Source organism: Emys orbicularis, chromosome 1 (genome assembly GCF_028017835.1).
Source record: "Emys orbicularis isolate rEmyOrb1 chromosome 1, rEmyOrb1.hap1, whole genome shotgun sequence".
NCBI lineage: Eukaryota > Metazoa > Chordata > Testudines > Emydidae > Emys > Emys orbicularis.
The window spans coordinates 53610466-53634353 of NC_088683.1; the positions used below are offsets into that span (position 1 = coordinate 53610466).

General features: G+C 41.9%; 1 protein-coding gene across 2 annotated transcripts in view; it reads right to left on the minus strand.

Moving 5' to 3' along the window:
• The window catches only part of ZNF277 (zinc finger protein 277), a 77475-nt gene that overhangs the window by 11398 nt on the left and 42189 nt on the right, over window positions 1-23888 (minus strand). For both annotated transcript variants that reach the window (XM_065416497.1, XM_065416506.1), the window contains exons 3-7: window positions 17863-17951; window positions 16482-16564; window positions 5789-5880; window positions 4652-4762; window positions 2276-2408 (exon numbers count right to left, since the gene is read on the minus strand). In XM_065416497.1, coding sequence (XP_065272569.1) covers window positions 2276-2408; window positions 4652-4762; window positions 5789-5880; window positions 16482-16564; window positions 17863-17951 — 508 coding nt within the window. The remainder of the gene's footprint in view (window positions 1-2275; window positions 2409-4651; window positions 4763-5788; window positions 5881-16481; window positions 16565-17862; window positions 17952-23888) is intronic.

Here is a 23888-nt window from a genome sequence, read left to right on the forward strand (position 1 = left end):
ATATCAAGCAATGCTCTGTAATGAATGACAGACACATAATAGCCACATTCTGCTAGCTATTGAAAGCTGTCAATCTCCTGGACATTTCAAGTACAGCAAAGGGAAAGAGCTTTCACAGGGGATGAGAAACCAGAAAAGCTTAATAGGGCTTGTCTTAAACAGTTAAACATCTCTACAAACGATGCAAAAAGTTGAGGAACAGCAGTGTGTTATGTCATTATGGAAAACAGGCCCGGGCAGCTTCAGTTTCTGGTGCTGAACCTGGATTCAACTCAAAAACAACTTCATCACATTAACATTATCACCATGGTCCAAATGTGCACAGTAGGAACTAACATTATGTCTTTGTGAGTACAGGGTAATCCATTGAAACCCCATTGAACGTGTTACAGTCTGCATTCTCTTTAATCTCATTGCCTCCTCCGTGTAAAAATAAATAAAAAGGCACCAGAGGACATTAAGAGTGCAAGCACCCTTCCCAGCGTAGGAGATGTTCTAACACTTCAGACTGATGCTAAAGGAAACCTTTATACCATCCTACACTAGTATGTCATTTGTTACACATTTTACAGTAAACTGATTTACATATGTTTCAGAGGTGTTTTTTTTTTAAAACAGTATCTGTATTTTTTCGTATCCTTTCACCTAGAAAGCCAGGTGACATGGGGTGTGTCTACACAATCCACAGCAGAAAGCCTCCCAGCCTGAGCTGACAGACTTAGGCTAGTGGGGCTTGCATTAGCACTCTAAAAATAGCTGCATAGACAGCACTTTGAAGTTACAGCTCAGGCTGGCAGTCAGGCTCTGAAGCCAAGAGAAGGGGGTTGGTTTCGAAGTCCAAGTTCCGGCCTGAGCCGCAACTTCAAAGCACTGTCTACACCGCTATTTTTAGAGTGCTAGGCTTCCGCTAGGCTCCGAGGTGGGACCAGAAATGAGGAGTTCGGGGTCTGGAAGGGGGCGCCAGGCTGGGGCAGGGGGTTGGGGTGCAGGAGAGGGTGAGCTGCCCACACCTACAGCTCCCATAAGCCGCGGTTCCCGGCCAATGGGAGCTGTGGAGCCAGCGCTGGGGGGTGGGGGCAATGCGCGGAGCTTCCCTGATTGCCCCTGCTCCTAGGGGCCACAGGGACATGCCAGTCGCTTCCGGGACTGACAACCCCAGCTTCCTCCCACAGTGGGGCAAGCGGGCACTCGCAGCTCCAGCCCCAGGGGGCAGGGGGAGACTCAGGGCTTCCAGTTTGCGGCGCAGTGAGTTGCTGCGGGCCGGATTAAATCAAGCAGCAGGCCGAATCCGGCTCGTAGGTTGTAAGTTCCCCACCCCTGCTTTAGAGCAGTGCCAATTTTGCATCTAGAAAAGGCATCACTGCTCCTGGACTGAATCTTCCCTGTCCTAGTCCTCAGGTCTTTAGCAGTGGAAGGGGACAAGGGAATGAATTTCACACTGGGGAGGAGAAGGAAATAAATCAACTTGCCAGAGAATTAGAAACAATGACAGCTGTCTGATTACTAGCATAAAGTCTGGGGAGAAAGGGGGAAAGGAGGAGGATTAAGGGGCAAAGAGTAGGTGAGGTAGTCTAAAAGATACATGAAAAAAGTAGTTTATCACATGGATATCAACACAAATGTAATATAGATATAAAACACTTTACCCACAACTGAAATGCAGCAACTTCTAGGACAGAACGTGGCAGATTTTGGAACAGCTACTCCACATCAAAGTTAAGGATGGAGTGAAAAACTGCTGTATATACACAGAAGGAGATTTAGACCAAATGTAAATACCTAAGTGGAATGTGTTAATACCTATCACAGACTGCACATCACGTTGGGAAAAAAATCCAACCTTATTTTCTATTCCACTTGAAAGCCACTGATTAGCTTCCTTGCATATACTGTGTAGTCTAAAGAATATTTTCAGCTTAAATTTACTAGAAAACAAACTCCAATCCCACAACACTCAAATTAGCTCTCCTTTTATTTCATTATTGTATTTAATTTTCCCTCCTGCTTATTAAAGCTGAGATTGAATGCTAATTACTTTAATCATAAAGTGTCTTCAAAATGAGTATTCCTGAGTGTTTCAGAATTCTTAAACATTTATTATTTCGTAGTTCACTAATTATCCAAAATATCATTTGATAATTAAGCATATTTCTTAAGTGTCCTTCACTTGAATTTTGACCTTTATGCTAATGGCTTGTTCAGAATTATTCAGTCTTAACAAGATACTTTCTGCAGCTCCACAGTCAATTTACTAATTATATATAAAACCTCTTACCAAGTAATTAATGATATAAAATCTGTCATATTCTGTATTTTTGGCATTGATTCTGCGATGCTGCTTTTTTCTCATGTGATCTTTAAGTGTGTTTTTGTCTCTGAAGGTTTTCTCACAGTATAAACACTGCAAACTAAGATATAAAGGTAAACAAATTAAAAGACAATTTAACATAGACCAGGGGTTCTCAAACTTCATTGCACCGCAACCCCCTTCTGAGAACAAAAATTCCTACACGACCCCACAAGGGGGGACCAAAGTCTGAGCCTGCCCGAGCCCCATTGCCCCAGGTGGGGGGGGGGGGGGAGGGGAAGCCAAAGCCCAAGGGCTTCAGCCCCAGGTTGGGCGCCTATAACCTGAGCCCTGCCACCCAAGGCTGCAGCGTTCGGGCTTCGGTCCTGGGCGGTGGGGCTCAGGCTCAGGCTTCAGCCCTGGGTGGTGGGGCTCGGGCTTCAGCTTCGGCCCCGGGTCCCAGCAAGTCTAACGCCAGCCCTGGCGACCCCATTAAAATGGGGTCATGACCCACTTTGGGGTCATGACCTACAGTTTGAGAACCGCTGACACAGACTATTGCAAAAGTATGTAATGAGAGTCTGAATGATAACCAAACAATGGAAAGATTTTGCATTAAAACAGTACAATTTAATAATATTTAATTAAACTGAAGAGATATACAGTAAGATTAATCCTAAGAATGTGAGAGCAAGCTAAATGAAAGAGATATTCAAGAATTTATCTGGAGGCATCTTAAAGTGGTGCAGGACAGTCAGACCATGGCATAGTCAACCGAACACACCCAGACGACAAGCTAAGAAACTATTAAAATACAAACAAAAAAATAAAATGATGTTATTTATTTATTTTTATTTACCAAAAATTTTCCCTCTGCAAGTTACAGGACTGACAGATTTGTTAACCAATGGGCTCTCAGCCTGCATGCAGCTACATAGGCAGAACCAGACTGGTCAGTCACTGTTTCTAAGCCTTGTTGCTGTAAACTATCAATTCCTACTGCAGAGCAGAATTTTATACCCAAGAATTCCAATATGGCAAAGGAGAGAAGCTATGGTTCTTGCACCACAGCTTGAACTTCCACCAAGTTCTAGAATGGGAAGAATTTGTGGAAGATTTTCTAGATGCCCGCAAAGCGGAGGTTACACCTTCTGAGAATCCTTCCTCTCATGTGATATTATCACTCAAAACCAGGCAGTTTGTTTTAGATGCTCTGGCTCTGGGTGACAAATTGGTCCCTAAGAGAAAAGGTCCTGCCCCTTGATGACTTCTCCCAAGTCCCCTTTTTGAGGTCTCTTTAGTGCTCTCCTGCCTCAGGTTCTTCTGGGAAGAGGGAAGGGGGCGGGGGATGAGCTGCCTGGCCTGTGTGGCAGCTGGGCTCATGTACTCCACTGCCGGGTGGGAGGGCAGGACAATGGGGTCGGAGTGAGCCATGTTGAGGAGATAGAGAACTTGGCCCCCTCAGCCAGTACAGAGCCATCCATACTACCCGTGCCCTCTCCTTCCTGACCTTCTGGATAGTTCTAGTTAGCAGGGAAAAAGGAGGCCACCTCCAGGAGACAGCATCTGTGCCTATCGCCCTTGGATCCCTCTCGGGAGAAAAAAGAGGAGCCCTTGCAATTCACCTGTATCACTGACAACTTTTAAATCAAGATTGGATGTTTTTCTAAAAGCTCTGCTCTTGGAATTATTTTGGGGAAGTTCTATGGCCCATGTTATACTGGAGGTCAGACTAGATATGGGGTTCTCCAACTTCATTGCACTACGACCCCCTTCTGACAACAAAGTTACTACATGGGAGTGGGGGCACAGCCCGAGACCTGCTGCCTCAGCTGGGGGGGGGAGAAGGGGCCGGAGCCTGAGCCCCACCACCCTGGGTGGGGGTGGAGCTCGGGCTTCAGCTTCAGCCCCAGGTCCCAGCAAGTCTAATGCTGGCCCTGGCGACCCGATTAAAATTGGGTCACGACCCACTTTGGGGTCCCATCCCACAGTTTGAGAACCACTGGACTAGATGATCACAATGGTCTCCTCTGGTCTTGGGATCTATGAATGCACGTAGGCTCTGATACTGTAGCCCTTACTGCCCACAGATCTCACTGAAGTCAATGTGAGCTCTGTGTGCATAAGGGTTGAAAGATCACACCTTTAATCCATCATTTAAATCAATGTACATAATACAAGAAATTATGAAGTAGCCAGAACGAAATTTGAAAAGAAAACAGTATATTTTTTAAAATTACACCTGAGAGAGCAACATCCTATTTTTTTAAGTCCTCCTGAATGCACAATTACATTTTAGCCCAAATTGCTTCCAAGACTAACAGTAAAATGACTTAAGGCTATTTTTTCTAAAAGATTACATACTTGTCAAGTTTCTTCTGTAATGCAGCCAAAAATTCATTACAATTTACAATGTTATCGGGCAGCCCAACATTAAAAGCATGATCTCTTGCCATGTGATTGAAAAGAACAGACCTATAAAAGATATTAAAGAACATTGGATATATTTGTGTAAGCATGTGAGAATTATTGAGTTAGTGCTTTACTATACGCTAATTGCATTAAAATGTAGACAAGCCAGCATCAAATAAGCAGCAATAACAACGTTTCTGTTGCTGGTAGGGATGGAATTAGTTTGACTTACTGAAGTAGAAAATTTTAATTTCAGCCCTACTGCATGTTTCAGTAACACTTCAATTACTTAGTCCACATGCATGAAATCTGAGCCACTAACTGAAAATTACAACACAATTTTATTTTTGACCCACATTATTATTATTACAGTTCATCTACTAATGTGTACAGGTGTTTTGAGAAACATGATAAGAGGTCATTTCTCAGCTTGCTCTCTGCTGGTTATCTAACAAAAAAATTAAGGCTATATTTTCAAAAATACTATATACTTCTCAAGTGTCTTCTGTAATGCACCCAAAAATTCATTGTGATGTAATGGGGCCTTGGTGTAAATCCCAATTAGAAAACTTCCTTGAAAGGTCAGCTGTATTTATTTTTTAATCACCATCTTTTCAAAATATTTAGGGAGGATTTCCATTTAATTTTTAAATTTCATGCAGAGGACTTGTTAAAGTCCTTCCACCTTTCATTAGCAGTTCCACATTCTACATACATTTATTCATATGATGATTCATATTTCCTTCTTTTATATATTCCCATGCAGCTAGATAAAATGACTTTCAACTTCCATCTGAGGATTATTAGATGAAGATCCCTTCAAATGCTGATCTTTAGCTTGTCAGATCTGGTGTAAGATGGTTTCACAGACTCCCAATCCCTAGGCTAAACAACACTTCCATCTCTTTACAGTATAGGATAAAGAAGTCTGGTTCCAAGAATCACATCAGAATCCTTCCCTGGTTCCAGTGCCCTACTGTTATGCCACTGAGCTGGCTTGAGGATATTTTAAAAACAGCGAACAAAAGACAGGGTCAATGAACAGTTAATTAAGAGGAAAACAATAGTAAATACGCTCAAACTACAAACCTGTTTCCTGTGAATTCTTTATCGCAAAACATACATATGCTATGAAAGCTTGTATCATTTCTTTCACGCTGTTGTTGTTCCAGAATTTCTCTCTGCGTAAATAGAAAAAGTATTTGAATACTCAACCTTAAATAAATAAAGAAAAAGTCTAGCTAAGATCATTCCATCAAGAAATGTTATTTTTTGGACTACTGTATCATGTCATATCTTAATCATTAATCGTTAATGCACAATAATGAGACTATGCAGCTGAATCTTGAAAGTTAGAAAGATTTCAACAGCATACATAATGGTAGTGTACAATCCAGAGAAGCTCTGAAACTCAAATAATCCAGTACAGATTAGATGGAAAGAAATACCATTGACAATGACATTTTTTCCCTCAGCTGGTTAAATGATCTATCAAGGATGGAACATATTAACTGGATTTACCTTAAGGCCCAAATTTAGACCTGGTATAAATAGGTGCAATGGAGTTGTATATGTTTATGCTTAATTTAAATTTGATCCTCAATGTCCTAACATAAGCACAGACAAGGTGAGGACATTTTTAATACAAACAGATATCATAAAAGTAGTCTGAGTTCCTACTAGTAGTTATGGGGATAAAGGAACACATTGGAAAAGTGAAGCTTGCCTATCCTTGCCATTAGCCTCATCTGATTTAGAGTGACAGGCTAGAAATTTCAGAACACTGCTCACAGAACTTTGCTAGCAGAAAAACAACAAACAACAAAAACCTTATAACAAATCATACTGTGCCTGAAGAGAATTGTTATGTTGTTTCAATAGCAATACAGTAGTTACGCTTGAGGAGGCACTTTCATTCTATGCATCTCAGAACCATAAAGTTTGTCATCTTCTGGAAAATTTAACCTTTGGGCTAAAATTTCTCATCCTTTTTCTCAGCCCAAATGATGTATTGGCAAGGTTCTCATTCTCTGTGCAGAGTGGAGCTGCTGCATTCTTTAGAATGCTTCCTCTCTGTGGAGAGCCAGCTCTGCTCTCTGGAGAGTGCAGGGACTGTGACTTGACAATGCAAAGTAACTCAGTGTATTCAAACCACTTTCTCAGACATAAGCCAGGGGAAAATATTAAGGTCTTGCCACATATCCTGGAAGCCAACAAACATTATTGGACCAACAGGTGAAACACATTCGAAGTCTAGAGCCTCACTGAAAACACCCTGTCTCCATCTCCTTAGGGACTGGTCAGAAGTGTCTTACTGCCAATTTCAACTGTTGGAATGAGGCAGAGAGAGAGAGAGAGAGAATGACTGTCAGGATCCAAAACACATATGGAGCTCAAACATTTTACTGCCAATAAGAAGAAACCCACTCAAGAATTCCAAACTCTTTCTGACTGCTTAGAAACTTGGACAATAGTGTCTTTTTACTTCCAGCCAACCAAGACTCTCAGAGGTGGCAGATAGTACGTATCAGCAACCTCGGCTTAAGATTCTGTCACATCAAAAAGTTGCAAAATGAAAAGCATTCACCACATCAGACCATTGGGTTATACTATCTTTCAAAATCAAAACCATGCTTAATAATGACTACTTCAAACAGGAAGGGGATGGAGAAGGACAGAGATGACCTGGAGGTCTAAGCATCAGATGTGAAATGCCTTCCACCAGACTCCCTAAAACCACCAATTTACATCCCATCAGTGCTGACTCCTCAGGCAAATAAATGGAGTACAGTACAATATAAATGGTGGGGGTCCTTCAGAGGAGACTATATGAAATGAAAAGGCCTGTCTGCTTTGCATGGACATAAAATGTCCCATATCACATTTCATAGGATTCACACTGATGTCCATGGCCAACATGGTCCTCCACCCATGGTCGTGCCCCATGATGTCTGGTTACTAGCACTATAGAACTTTTAAAACATATCAGTTGGACTTTGTTAGAATGAAAGATGCCATGTTCATTTTAAATGTTTTAAATAAATTATTAAATAAAAGATTTTAGTAAAAAAAAAAAAAAACAGAATTAATTTCCTAGATAGTTTCCTAACTGTACTGTACTACCAGGAAGACACTGTTATGCAATATTTGATGGTTAGCTGGATAACTCACGATTCCCACCTCACATAAAACTCCTTTTTCTATCTCCTTCAAAAGATAACGTGCTTACTATTGTGCAGCACAAATCTCTTGTTTTCCCCTATATAGGCATGTTTGGCAGCTCAAAGGCATTATTTGAAGATGTGAGATATAGCCACTAATACAGAATCACTGTTCTGATATTTCACTCCATGGAGTTTTAAAAAATCTCATTCAAATCATCCAAAGTATTCACTTTATCATTTTCTTTTATTATTCATTGTTAGAAAGTTACTTTTAAAGCTGATAAGTGCGTTTAGTGCTTGCGAAGGTGAGGGATTAATAGCATTGGCTTGAGTCATGTATAGTGAGAACAAGGAGTTGTGCAAGATTTCCCTACAACTCTGCCAATGCACCCTGTTTTTACAGTCCTGGGATTCTGCTGAATAGAGAATAGTGATTGTACCAAACTGTGTAGCAGTTCTGTGATCTGCATGAAGAACGACTTTTTTATTTTGTTTTTAAACTTGTGACAAAAGCCAAGGTTTGAACTCAGGTTATGAGGAAAAGCATTGGCACAGTAATTCATTTCACCAGCTGCATTAAATTTTGAGATAGTTCTAACTCTTTAAATATATATTTCTGCAATTAAATATGTGTACTACAAACAGAAGTAAACAAAATATTTTAGAAATTTAGAAGAATGTTCCAAGACAATTTCAGTACACTATCATATCACAGTGATGAAGAATGTTTGGGCAATCGAAGTTACTGGAGGAAAACAGGAGAGAACAGATTACAAAATAAGTGGAAGTTACAAAACTACAACAAATAAGAATAAATAAAGATTTCAAGCACAGACAGAAATGGGTAGAGTCCAACATGCCAAAACCAGAAATATTATTTTCAGGCAATTAATTTACAATATAAATGCCAAGCCCGCATGCCAAATGGCAAACATGGATTTTAATGGAGTCCCCCTTCTTCTTCATCAATATGTTGTATTAAAGGGACAATGTCAATCTGCAATCTAATCAATTTCAAAATATGAGTTAAAAGTAACATCCCCAAGTCCCCCAGCCATTTTTTATGATTTTTAAACTACCTCTCTCCTCTGTTGCTGAGGGAAAGACCCACACAAACAACATGGGAAACTGAGTAAATAATTATAGGACAAACAGATATACACGCAAAGTGCTATCAAATGCAATGTTAAATTGGACAAATAATTTTTTCTAATCTCTTTGTGACTGCAATCCTACATGTAGCTTGTAAGAAATGTAAAAAGTTTCAGACAAAAGTAAACGTTTTTAGATAGCAAACTCTTTGAACTATGTGTTTATACTGAGACTAGCACAATGAGGCACTGATCCTGAGTGTGGCATTTGAGAATTAGCATCATACAAATAAGACAACAGTGACAGTAGAAATGTGACTTAAGTTGATAGAAACCTTTTATGCCCTCACCTTCTCAGTCTATGCATAGGAAAATTCCTGGATATGTTTTCCTCATCATCTACAAACAAGGAGGCTATAGGTAAAAGAAAGATGCAACTGATATAGAACATCTAAAAATCACCTTTAACAAAGAAGCTAATGTATTCAAAAGTTGCCAATAAATATTTTCAGTTCCACTTCCCTCTTTTCTTGGTCTTTATAAAAAACCTTCCTAAAGCTCCTACTACATATTGCTCTCTATAATGCTGATCTGCCAATATGGAAAAATTCAACCAGATTATGAGCTAATGTCCACTTTCCATTTAAACAGAAAGGATCAGGATAATAGCATGTAACTGCAGAGACCAGGGCAAAAGTCTTCAATTGCCCCAGTATATTAAACTGGGAATACAAAAGAAATTTGATCACTGAGAAGAAATGTGAAACTTGGAGGTTAGAAAAATGTCACTCTTTCATGATGCTCCATTTGAGGTTGTGAGAAGTTCAGAGTCTCTGGCATAAAAACTGCAGTCTCTCAAGGGAGTCTGAGAAATTGCAAGTGTTTCTCTTCTTGGCAGCATTGTTTTGGTAGGAATTATCAGCTTCTCCCAGAAGCACTTAAAATAGCTTTTGTATGGCTAGCAGCTTACAGCAGGTCTATGAATGAATGACTTTTCCATGTAGCTCAAATGCAATAGAACTGACCTTAACAAAAGCTCTAGGAATTGTTGAATTAGAAAAGACAGAAGGCTCAGACTAATAAAAAACATGTGTTGTCTTATACTATCCTTCTTAGTTCTTGAGGATAGCACTGAAAGCCTCAAAATTCTAAAGAAAGAGCTTCAGAAATTCTGAAAGACAGATCTTGACAAGCATTAGGAATAGGGGACAGAAGGTCTGTCTAAAAACGTAAATGACCTTATCATTATAGAGTCTGAGCAAATTACAATCATTAATGGATTTTATCTTCACAGCCTTTCTGTGAGATAGGGAAGGATTTTATCCCCATTGTTACAGATGGGGAATTGAGGCACAGGGTACACTCAGTGGGACTAGGTCACACAGGGAGTTTGTGAATAGAGTAAGAATTCAGCTGTTTTCTGAGTCTCAGTCCAGCATCCTATCCACTAGACTACCCAATTCCAACAGTTGTGGTTAAAGCAAAGGAATGGAGGCTGTTCCAGGTTCTTCCCCATTAAGACCACTCTGTTCTTCTGTTTCCCAGTTCATAAAATAACGATACTTATCCTCCTTTGTAAAGCCCGTAGAGAGTAGAGGTGTTATTACTGTTATAGGGCTTGATCCTGCAAGGAACACTCCGGCCCAGATCCAGCAAAACACTTAGGCATGAACAGTTCCATTGTTAAGCATATGCATAAAAGTTTTCTTGGATTGGGGCCAGATTACTCTGAAGCTTGCAGGTTCTAGCCCATCACATGTAATTAGATATGGCCCCTCAATCAGTTTCTCTCTAGACTGAGGCCATGTCCACTTTGAAAGTTTGGTCGACGTAAATTGTCAGCGAAAGCTGCCAACTTCTGTATATTGCTTGGGTGTATGCACTCTTGGCTGCTTGGTTGGCGTCGTGAGTGTTCACCATGAGTGGCTGTGTTGAGGGAAAATGCAGCGCACCATGGGTAGATATGCCTGTGAGCCCCATGCCGCCATCCAGCACAATGCCTTGTGGGACATTTTTGCAGAGCTTTGTGGGTTACCAGCAATTCACCCAGGGATTTCAGAAAAGTAGGAGTCAAGTTCCCAGAATACCACATTCTCTATCCCATAGTGTTTGTTCCATTCTGTAATTTTTGTGCCATTTTTAAATTCCCATAGTTCCAGGAGCCACTTTTCAGTCTCCACTATGTCTCTGACAGCAGCATGGACCTTTCAGAGCTCAGCATTATTTTACTCATTGCTAATACAGGACGCACAGTTCTTCTGTATTTGTAAAACTTCAACGAGCACTACTATAATCGGGTATGTGAGAAGATGTTCGACAACAATGACTGGATGCTAATGGACAATGAATAAAAATGCCAGGTTGCTCCTGGCATTAAGGTGCAGCTCCACATAGTAGATCGCAGCTGCTGGACCTGAGAATGGAGTGCTGATTAGTGGGATCACACTATAAAGCAGATTTGGGATTACAAGCAGCGGCTGCAGAACTTTTGGATGCGAAAGGCCACGTTCCTGGATTTGTGTGCTGAGCCTGCCCCAGCCCTCCTGTGCAGGCACATTAGAATGCCAGGTGCATTGACACTGGACAAGCGAGTGGCAATTGAACTCTGGAAGCTTGCAACACCAGATAGCTATCGGTAAGTGTACAGTATATAGTTAGTTGTCATGGAACAAGTTCTTATTGTAAAAAGTGCCATACCCTACTGGGAAATTATTTTTAAGTCCATTTGTTTAAATATACCATGTTTCTCACAGAGGAGAAAGCTACTATGTGGTTGTTATAGATAGCTTGATAGCACTTAAACACCCAAGTCAGCATCAGAGCCCCATTATGCTAGGCACAATACAAATGCATAAAAGTGATTGCTCTGAAGAGCTTATATTCTGTCACCCTTACTTACAATGGGAAGTAATATAAAATGCTCAAAATTATAAATATAAAAAGCCTCACAACACTATGCAAACTTGCAGTCTCTGGCCTACATCTCAGCTTTCATTGTCTCATACAACTATGCTAATCTCTGCATGCAGCCCAACCCCCTCCTCCTTACTAATCACTATGTCTCTTTTTCCCCACATCACACCATTCTCCATGCTGTCCCATGAGCTTGAAACAACCTGCTAATAATTGTACACAAAACACCACCCCTTTTCTTCAAATCATCAGTTAAGACCCATCTGTACCAATGTTACAGGCAAACAAAATCAGATCAGCTTCAGATTTTTAGAGTCCCTGTCATAGAAAGCGAGAAAACCTCGGTCTGAGCATTTATGAGGAATGTAAGAAAGAGCAGCTCTACTCTCAGATTTGGGACTCTCTACTAATAGTTTAAAAACAGCCATACACAGAAGTTGTCAACTGCGAGTTTTCAAACATACTTCACAAAGTGAGCCAGAACAGGAGTTGCTTAACTAATGATAGCAGGCATGAAAAAACCTGCTTGACAATGCTAAGCAAACAGCAGAGGAATTTGATTGGCTGAGAGAAATCGTTGCTGAGCACATAAACATAGCTAAGGAGGGTCAAGAGAGGCAGAGAGGAGCTGGCTATCTGCCAGCATATTAGAGGTCAGCCTCATAGCTTGTTTGATGTCCAGAGTAGCCAAACTCCATAAGGAGGGAGACAGTATTTGGCAGACTACTGGGAGAAGGGCACAGGGACTTCTGAACACTCAAGCTTACCAGTTTTTCCACGATTCCCAACTTGCCACCAATTTAAAAGGAAACTGCAATTATGCATTTCAAGTATAAGAGCCACAAGCGATCAAGACAAGGACAGAGTAGGCCTGTTACTCAGTGAGAGGGGAAAGACAATAACAGAAAATGTGGAAATGGCAGAGGTGCTTAATGACTTCTTTGTTTCGGTTTTCACCAAGAAGATTGGTGGCAATCTAACATAGTGAATACCAGTGAAAATGAGTTAGGATCAGAGTCTAAAATAGGGAAAGAACAAGTCAAAAATTACTTAGACAAGTTAGTTGTCTTCAAATCACCAGAGCCTGATGAAATGCATCCTAGACTGAGTCTAGTCAAGGAGCTGACTGAGGAGATATCTGAGCCATTAGCAATTATCTCTGAAAAGTCATGGAAGATGGGAGACATTCCAGAAGACTGGAATAGGGCAAATATAGTGCCTATCTATAAAAAGGGAAATAAGGACAACCCGGGAAATTACAGACCAGTCATCTTAATTTCTGTTCCCGGAAAGATAATGGAGCAAATAATTAAGAAATCAATTTGCAAACACCTAGAAGATAATGAGGTGATAAGTAACAGCATGGATTTGTCAAGAACAAATTGTGTCAAACCAACGTGATAGCTTTCTTTGACAGGGTAACAAGCCTTGTGGATAGGGTGGAAGCAGTAGATGTGGTATATCTTGACTTTAGTAAGGCTTTTGATACTGTCTCGCATGACCTTCTCATAAACAAACTAGGGAAATACAACCTAGATGGAGCTACTATAAGGTGTGTACATAACTGGTTGGAAAATCGTTCCCAGAGTGTAGTTATCAGTGGTTCACAGTCATGCTGGAAGGGCATAATGAGTAGGGTCCTGCAGGGGTCGGTTCTGGGTCCAGTTCTGTTCAATATCTTCATCAATGATTTAGATAATGGCATACAGAGTACACTTACAAAGTTTGCGGACGATACCAAACTGGGTGGGGTTGCAAGTGCTTTGGAGGATAGGATTAAAATTAAAAATGATCTGAAGTAAATAGGATGAAATTCAATAAGGACAAATGCAAAGTACTCCACTTAGGAAGGAACAATCAGGTGCACACATACAAAATGGGAAATGACTGCCTAGGAAGGAGTACTGCGGAAAGAGACCTGGGGGTCATAGTGGATCACATGCTAAATATGAGTCAATGGTGTAACGCTGTTGCAAAAAAAGCAAACATCATTCTGGGATGTATTAGCAGGAGTATTGTAAGCAAGACATGAGAAGTAATTCTTCCGCTCTACTCTGCGCTGATTAGGCCTCAACTGGAGTATTGTGTCCAGCTCTGGGCACCGCATTTCAGGAAACGTGGACAAATTGGAGAAAGTCCAGAGAAGAGCGACAAAAATAATTAAAGGTCTAGAAAACATGATTTATGAGGGAAGATTGGGATTGGAAGATTGGGATTGGGTTTGTTTAGTCTGGAGAAGAGAAGACTGAGAGGGGACATGATAACAGTTTTCAAGTACATAAAAGGTTGTTACAAGGAGGAGGGAGAAACATTGTTCTTCTTAACCTCTGAGAATAGGACAAGAAGCAATGGGCTTAAATTGCAGCAAGGGAGGTTTAGGCTGGACATTAGGAAAAACTTCCTAACTGTGAGGGTGGTTAAGCACTGGAATAAATTGCCTGGGAGGTTGTGGAATCTCCATCATTGGGGATTTTTAAGAGCAGGTTGGACAAACACCTGTCAGGGATGGTTTAGATAATACTTAGTTCTGCCTTGAGTGCAGGGACCTGGACTAGATGACCTCTCGAGGTCCCTTCCAGTTCTAGGATTCTAAGATGCCAGCTGCTCGCAGAGGTATCAGGGTGGCAGGAGCATTTGAGGGTGCCACGTGAGGAATGAGCATGGGCAAGGCTGGAGTGCAGGATTTTGTGTGACCACCAAAGAGGTGGCATAGCTATAAAATGGAAGTGGAGTCTTGGAAGACATAACAGTGTTGTCAATGACCCAGTGATTGCAAGGATCAGGAGAGATCAGGCAAAAGCAAGGAAATGCTGGAGGCAATCCTTGAGATACTGAGTGAAGAACAATAAGTATTGCTAGCAGTAACCACCTGGGGTTTTTAGATCACACTAAAATAAAAAGTGATATTTAACCCCCCATAGGATTCATTGCCCAACTGATGTGTCACAATACAACTTGCCCTATCTACACTAGAGTTTTTAAACATGTTAAATAAAATGTATTCGCTAATATATCTTAAAAACAAAAACAACCTTTATCCTACTGTGGCCAAACCCCTGGAGACAGGAGGTTTGAATTCAGAAGCAAGGGAAATCAACGGAAGCCATATTAGTATCTTTTCTTTTGTAGAACTCCACACAAACCTATTTGCCAGCTGACCCTTAATTGTTGGATTTGTTCAGAGGCAGAGGGCTTCGCAAAGCAAAATAACTGTTTGACTTGCAAATCAACACTCAGATTGCAGCAAAGGGAAGTGAAAAACTGGAAGCCTCTATTGCTGAAACCTGAGCTGTGACTTTCTTAGCCCCAACTGTGGCTGCAGCTCAGGTTTCAGCCTCATTTTTCCAATAAAAAGAGGAAAGTAAGGATCTGACATTTCTAACATTCAGAAAAGGGCAGAAAAAATATGGATTCTTTAAGTTTCATAAAACAGCAGTAAAAGGCACAAACATTAAAAAAATTTGTTTTAACTTCACGGTTAACCTTTGATAAATGCAATGTTTGCTTTGGGCCAAATCCTGCACTCCTGACTGCAGTCGAGGAAGTCCCTAATTGCAGATGAGCTGGTGTGGGTCTGACACAAATAAAACCCAAACCCCACGCACAGCCCCGCTCTGCTCTGCAGACTCCCTGGGCTATTTTTATTGTGGTATCGCACAAAGGCCCTGATTGGGAGTGGACCTTACTGTACGTAAGCACTGTGAACACACACTGGAAGACATGGACCCTGCCCCAAAGAATTTACAATTCAGTGTACCCAGGTTCTGGGGACAGATCAGAAGAGGAGCAGGGTAGGGACCAATGGATTTACTGTCCGTTTACCCTTCCCCATCTACCCACCCACTGGTGCTATCACAGCATTTCCACAAGATGTACACAGCAATGAAGATTTCACATTTTAGGGCAATTCCTTCTTCCTCCTCTGAAGGCACGGAGAACCCCTGGCAGTGAAGCTAATGTGTGGGGGGGAGGGAAAGGAGGATTTGGAGTACTGTGCCAGGGATACACATATTTCATTGGCCCAGAGGATTCACTGCGGCCCATTCCTCTGGTGCGCTCTCAAGTGACAGTGGGGTGCACTGGGCTACAGAGCACTTCTTCAATCAGTGGGCTAATGTAGCTCTACAAAGTGGCTAAGAAAAGATACAGCTTCCCTCTCCTCTGCCAAGCCAAAGCTACTCGGTGGGGTGGGGGGACTAGCAAGAGGATTTGGCCTTTGTAAGCCCTCAAAATGACATTCTGGTATTCCCATTTTTTAAACCACAGGATTGGTGTATTATTATTATTATTACACACAGGAAAATTTGTGCTAATGCATGGCACATTCTTGAGAGGAAAAATTATTCAGCACATTCAGCTCTTTTTTTGCTCTGGGCATATTTCCCACTGGAGTGGAACGCTGACATACAGCCTGCAGGTAAAACTACTCCAAGAAAATGTGTTTTGTTGTTGTTTTTTTAAACTGGCTATCAGGGAAACAAGCTAAAATCAAGATTTATCTCTGCAGTTTAGCATAAAATGCCTTCCTCTAATTCCATACAAATGTACATATTTGATTTTATATTATGTTGTTTCAGTTTCTTAAGGTACTTAGTCCTCAAAATAATTACTTACCAGTCTCTTTTGCTGGAGCTGTTCTCTTAGTAATCTGTCTTCTGGTAAAACATCACATAAAAGAAAATAATTGTCCTGTTCCTCTGTTAAGAGATTAGAAAATGAATGTAAAGGAGACATTTGCAGCTGTTTTGCATATATTCTGCACTGTAACATGCTCAACCTTTATTCCCCCCCCCCAGCCTCATATATAATTAGACTGTTTCAGTTAAATATTTTAAAAATTAATGTAATTTTCATTTTAAGAAAATTACAGTTTTATTTTACACTGCTGGAGTTATTTGTGGGTCAAAGCCAGGCATAGCTAGGTAAAATCTCATTAATATAAATGGACTTGCAGCCATTTACACCACCAGTCGATTTATATAAGGCCAGAATGTGCATAGCCCTTGCACTTTCTTGTGCCCCCTCTGTTGTATATAGGTTCTTAAATTGCCCTTGTCACTGTTGTAGCTGAACATGTTTTAGTTGTGTATTTAATGATGCAACTAACATCTTCAATGTGTGGTTAGCTCTCTCGCTTTCTTTCTCTCACCAGAAGGAGAATTGTGTGTGTGTTGGGGGGGGGGGAATAGTGTTTTATTTTTATATACACATTGCTATGAGTTTATATTAGAGGAAAACAAGGCTGAAGAAGTTTGACCTGAACTGGGAGATAAAGGTGGTGAGGTTTGTGATGGTCCTTAGTTTCTGGGGGAGCTCATTCAACAGCCTTGGACTGGCCCCTGAGAATGATCTGTCTCCTGCCCAGACAGAATGTTCCATGGTGCCAGAGAAGCAGAGCTGTTGACCACAGTGTTCATCCCGGAGCTTTAGAGGATCTTTTGCAGAGGCCAGAAACAACTGCCGTCTTGGCACTCTTAGTGTACTGAATAGTTCCTCCTGTGGCAATACTTTCCACAGAGTTGGAGAAGAAGTGAGGCCATGACCCAACTGTGAACAAGAGCTGGCCATAGGGGCAGGGTGTGCGGAGCTGAAGTAGTTCAGGGGGTGTGCTTCCCTGCACACTGGGGCAGCTCTGTGAGAACTGTGCCTCCCATTCACACAGCTGGTATCTGAGCTCCCTTTGCAGAGCAATGCTGCTTCCAGGGCTTGATCCTGGAAGTTGCTGAACACCCTGGCCCAGATCCAGCAAAACTCTCAAGCATGTACATAGGCTCATTCCTAGTCAGCCGAGCATTTAAGCGCATGTTTAAATCCCACTGAAGTCTGTGGACCTAAGCATGCACATAAGTGCTGAGCTGAATAGGTAGGAGCTTACACATGTGGTTAAAGTTAAGCACATACTTAAGTACTTTGCTGGACTGGTGCCCGATTGCTCACCATTTTAAAGGACTGAGTCTGTAGTACAGGCCGCAGTGTCGATAAGGAGCACACTTACCTATTGGAGCTTCTGAATTGGTTCTTATCACACTACAGAAATCTGTGATGGGCTGCTCCGTGAATCTCTTCTTCCAATATAAAATGTATCTTTAAAAAAAAGTGTGCGTGTGTGAAGGAGGAATCTTTACTATAAAATACAGTATTTCCTAAACTACTGGTCCACTGTATCCTACTCCCATCCTTTTAATTCTTATTTCAGGGTTTTTTAAAATGTAAAATTACTTATCCAATGCTGGTTCTGTACAGCTGCCAAGTCTTCTGTAACAAGACTATATTTTAATAAAGTGATATTGTTCTCCAGTTCATGAAAGTTATTCAGCTTCACTGAAGCAGATTTCAGCAAAAACAGGCCCGATCCAAAGTTCACTGAAGTCAGTGAAAAAGACTTCTACTGGCTTCAATGAGCTTTGGATCAAGCTTCACATAAGTAATGGGAGTTGGTCACATCTTTAGAAAGACCCATCACTTGGTTACATTTTTACTAAAAAGAAGTACTTATACATTTCCAAAATACTAGATATAGTATTGCATGCTTATCTTGTTTGCTTCCTTTTAGATGTAACAAGTGGGATAAATAGACTTATTGAAGTCTGCCATATCCCACTGATTTTAGAATGGTTATGTTAAAGTATGGGTAACTGATAAAATGCAGATGTGACAGGATATACGTTGGAGTGTGAGTGTGATTGTATGTATGATTGAATGAGGAATGAAAGATTAAAGATTGAAGTGCCAGCCTTAAAATAAGACCGTTTGGCTGAAGAATACAGTGGACGAGATAGCCCAATAACCCTGAGGGCATACTTGCTCCCGGGACAGGGGGGCTGAAGAGCCAAGGAACAAGATGATAACATACTGTCATTTCGTCATTGCTGTGCCATCTGCGTGATTGACTATCACCTCAAACGTGAGAACAGTGATTGATTATCATGTCAAACATGAAAACAGCATGATGAAGCAAACCTTGTAAACTTGTATGAGGATAAATCCCTATAAAAACAGACCCTGAAGACTGAGGACTTTGGGTCTGATTCTGCAAACCAACTTCCAGGAGCATCAGACGCGCATCTGAGAAGGCCCTGCTCCCTCCTCATGTCCAGACTACCTGGCCAGTGGCTTGGCATGAGCAACTCTAAGGCTGGTAACTATGATAACAACCTTGCAGAACCTGTGTGTGTATAAATGAATGTGAAATTGAATGGAATGTTATAGCTATAACTGACTGCTTACTATGATTCTTTCTGTATTCACAATAAATGCAGCATATTGCCTTATACCCTTTAATAAGATCCTGCTGGTTTTTATTTTCTTGGTATAACAATCTGCCCTGAACTAAGTATCCACACAGACAGTGCTGCCATGCTAAGAGTTCCGCAGTGAGCTTTAATTTACTCCCATTTCAAAGCAGTAGGTCAAAGTGCACTATGGAAATGTTAGTGCACTGCAGCAGTGTCCACATGGACATTTAGTGTGAGGCAGGCTAGTACAGGGTTGATGTATACCCCAGTCTGCCACGAACAAAGAAGCTCCAGGTCTCTCTGCTCTGAAACAAAGAACTTCCAAAATATCATAACCACATCTCAACTTTAACAAAGAGATAATGTAGGGTTACCATACATCCGGATATTTCCGGACATGTCCGGCTTTTTGGTCCTCAAATCCCCGTCCGGGGGGAATTGCCAAAAAGCCGAACATGTCCGGGAAAATGCTTTGCCGGCATCCCTGTCCCCTGCTTACCTTAGAGCGGCTCCGGCGGCGGCGGCTGCTGCGGCTCCCCCCAGACACCTCAGCTCTGTGTAGCTGAAGAGCCGAGCTGCCCGAACGCTACCGGCTTCACGGTTTGCCGGGCAGCCCCCAGACCTCGCGCCCCCGGCCGGGCGCTTCCCCTCCCGGGCTCCGGCTGCGCTGGGGAAGCACCCGGCCGGGGGCGCAGGATCTGGAGGTCTGGGGGCTGCCCGGCAAACCATGAAGCCGGTAGCGCTCGGGCAGCTGTTTCGCGTGGCTGGGAGGGAGGAGGAGGGGGAATGTGGGGCGCTCAGGGGAGGGGGCGGAGTTGGGGCGGGGACTTTGGGGAAGGGGTTGGAATGGGGGCGGGGTTGGGGCGGGGCCGGGGCAGGGCCCCGTGGAGTGTCCTCTTTTTTAAATGTTTTAATATGGTAACCCTAGATAATGAATGTCTCTACAAGAAATTTGGGACAAAAAGAGACTCCACTCAGAGAAGATTTTTTTTGCAGAGAAACAAATTGAGGCCTGTAGCTAGGCTAACAGAAGTAGAAATGCAGAAACATCCTTCCCCTGCCACCTGCCAAAAAACAAAAACAACAAAAAACCCCCAACTCTAACCACCCTCAACTGGGAAAGATTTCTCCACCCTCAACTGGGAAAGATTTCTCCAGAAAATCCTGCAACAATTGCAATTAATGTTTTAGCTAGTTTAAACCAAGATTTTGTTATTATTTATTACTTGTATTACAGTAGGACTAACAAGCCCTAACCAAAATGAGGGCCCCCATATGTTAGAAGTCCCTGTACATACAGATAAAAGACAGTCTTTGTTCCAAAAAGCTTACAGATTTGGGGGGCGGGGGGGAGGGATGAAAACTAGAACAGTCTACCTGCTAGTTATTTGGAATTCTAAAATTAAACATGATCCTGAAAACACTTATATATGTAGTTAACTTTACTCATGAGGTGACTCAATGGGATGACTCACGAGCATAATGTGTAAATGTGTGCAAGATTAAAGCCCAAATTGTCAGTGGAAATTATATTCTGTTAAGTAGATGCTAAGAATTTTTTTAAAAATACACATTGGTAAGTTAAAACATTTCAGATACTATTGTTGTAAGGATCAATTAAAATTCTTACAACTGACAGGAGAAAAATGTTTTTCTGTTTTTTTCAATTGGTTTATTTTGTGTATAGTCAAGTTTCCTTGTTGCCCTGAATAGTCATCTTCTCGGAGGAAATCTCCAGAGATTTGCAGGCTAAAATGCTGTGGACAAGAGGTCCCTCCAGCTCCCTCCTACCCCAGCAAGCCCTTTCGATAGCTAAAAAGTCTAACCTCACAGGGTAGGAGTAACAGGGCTTATGCAGAACTGGAGATGGTACAGCAAGCAAGACAAAGCATGCTGCAAAGTTGTAGCTTCACCATTTGCTGCCACTTTCAATCAGGTTTGGTTCCTTTCCATTTGCATTAGCAGGGAAGAGAATCTAAAGAGCAATTTTCTAGAAAAGGTGATTTTAAATTACATTTCTGTTTAGCCAGAACAATCCCAACAGTACCATTTAATTAGCATTCCTTTAGTGAACACTTCTTTTTTTGTTTATATGAAGAAACTAGCATTATCTCCAAAGAAGATTGCATTCTTGCTCTCAGCATTAAAACAGAAACAAGTGCCATTATTTGATTTTAGCAATGTTAAGCTTACACTTCTGAACAAATGAATGATTCTTAGGGTTTTATGTGGCCTACTTTTCATTTCCCATGTTTCATCTTAATCTTTCACATTAAACCATGGTATTTAGCCATAAATCACTGCTTTGTAAGTGAGCCTGATCACAAGAATCTAGAAAAGTGGGTATTGTGTAAGTGCCAAGACCTACTTTGTTTCAACTGGATAATTTACCTACTAAAATGTATCATTCCAACAAAGCAAACAACAAAAAAGAGTAGATAGGAGCCAGCCTGGTGGCCTAATACCACACACTGCCATGTGGTACTGTAGAGTTCCAAGCAAGAGATTATACACAAATCCGCATCTAGATGTGTGAGCCAGCTGGGCCTGAGCTAGCTGCTGAGGAAAGAGCTGGGATGACCAATGAAGTAACTGTGGAAGGGGTCTCAGTTACACGAATATGACAATACTGCATGGCACAGTCAAGGATAAAGTGGAAATTATATGGAACAATATAGGCCTAATTAGGGTAAATTGATATGACTTCTTAGGCAATCCTTCCATCACTAAATTCTAAATTACTCACACCTGATGCTAGAGAACAAGGCAAGACAGAAAGAACTAGCTAGAAAGTAGCCATGCAGAGATGGGAATAAGGCCTCGGAATGAGAGGAAGGTAGTCAAAAATAGAAAAAAGTAGATAGACCAGAATGTGTGTCTAACAAGGTAGCTGGTCATTTAAATAAAATCAGGTCCAGCTCTTCTCCTCCAGTCCAGTTTGGTGTAATGAGGACAACGGGGGGGGGGGGGGGGGGTCCCTCGGAAACTATACATGAGAGACAGCCCAAAGGCGAGAGAGAACATAGCGTCCAGAAAGAGAAAGTTCAGTACCCAGAGTCCGGAGAGGGAGCACAGAAGAAGAGCAGAGCTGGGCTGAGAGCTTCATAAGAATGGCCATACTGGGTCAGACCAAAGGGCCATCTAGCCCAGTATCCAGTCTACCGACAGTGGACAATGCCAGATGCCCCAGAGGGAATGAACAGAACAGGTAATCATCAACTGATCCATCCCGTCACCCATTCCCAGCTTCTGGCAAACAGAGGCTAGGGACACCATCCCTGTCCATCCTGGCTAATAGCTATTGATGGACCTATCCTCCATGAACTTATCTAGTTCTTTTTTGAACCTTGTTATAGTCTTGGTCTTCACAACATCCTCTGGAGTTCCACAGGTTGACTGTGCGTTGTGTGAAAAAATACTTACCTTTGTTTGTTTTAAACCTGCTGCCTATTAATTTCATTTGCTGACTCCTAGTTCTTGTGTTATGAGAAGGAGTAAATAACACTTCCTTATTTATTTTCTCCACACCAGTCATGATTTTATAGACCGCTATCATATCCGCCCTTAGTCGTCTTTTTTCCAAGCTGAAAAGTCCCAGTCTTATTAATCTCTCCTCATATGACAGACACCCCATGCCCCTAATCATTTTTGTTGCCCTTTTCTGAACCTTTTCCAATTCCAATATATCTTTTTTGAGATGGGGCGACCACATGTGCATGTAGTATTCAAGATGTGGGCATACCATGGATTTATATAGAGGCGATATGATATTTTCTGTCTTCAGAGGGGATGCCTGAAAGAGGGAGTGGTGAGAGTTCCCTTGTTGAGCAGTGGAGCCAGATCAGGTGGGTGAAAGCAGAGGGCAGTCAGGGTATGGGGGGGGGGGGTTCACCTACAAACTTCTCCCGGCCAGTGAGCCATGGCCAGAAAGGGCTGGAGGCTGACAGCAGCAGAGGGAGATGCCTACTGGTTCTCTGAGTCAGGGAGCTGAATCTGAAGGGCCAGAGAGAGCAGAAGGCTGGGGAATGATGGAGGGGTGAGTCTGCTGATGTCTCTGGACAAGAGCTGAAACCATAACTGGGAAGGAAACATAGCAGTCAGAGGGGCTGGGGTGAGGCGTGGTGCAAAACATCAGAGCTGTACCTGAGAGCTGTAGGCGTAATGGGACGCTGGAGCTGTATTTGGTGTGTGATGGACCGTTCAGATTGAAAAAGTGCATGTAGAGGTTGGACTGGGCTGGGGAAACCGGACTATGGTTGTGGGACTTCCTGTAATAAATTTCTCTCTCTCAAAGGGCTATTTCTATTCTGAAAACTGGTGTGGAGTTACTGGGGACTCCAGAAGAAAGGGGAAAGCAAGGCAGACCCACCTGTTCTGTCGTAGCCCACTACTGAAGGTGTGCCAAGAGGGCTGCCATACCATATAGGAAAATGAATGTGGACAGGTGAAAGGACTGCGGGAAGAGGGGAACTGTGAGTGCGTGGAAGAGGGATATTGAGGCATTGGGTTCCTTGCATGGCCCTTCCCGAGACCACGAGGGGACACCCTGGAGATGTCAGCCCTTTGACACAGTGTGCTTTATGAAATGAACAGAGCTTGTCAATACAAGAAAATAACTTCATCTGAAGAAACTGATATTGCTATTGATTAGCTGGACAACTGGTTTCTTAACAGTTGGCAATTCCTATGTCCTAACTACCAATCACAATTACCTATTCTTATGTTCTAAGTAACACACTATAAATAACATCAAACCAACACTGTTAGGTAACAGTTTGCAAATGTC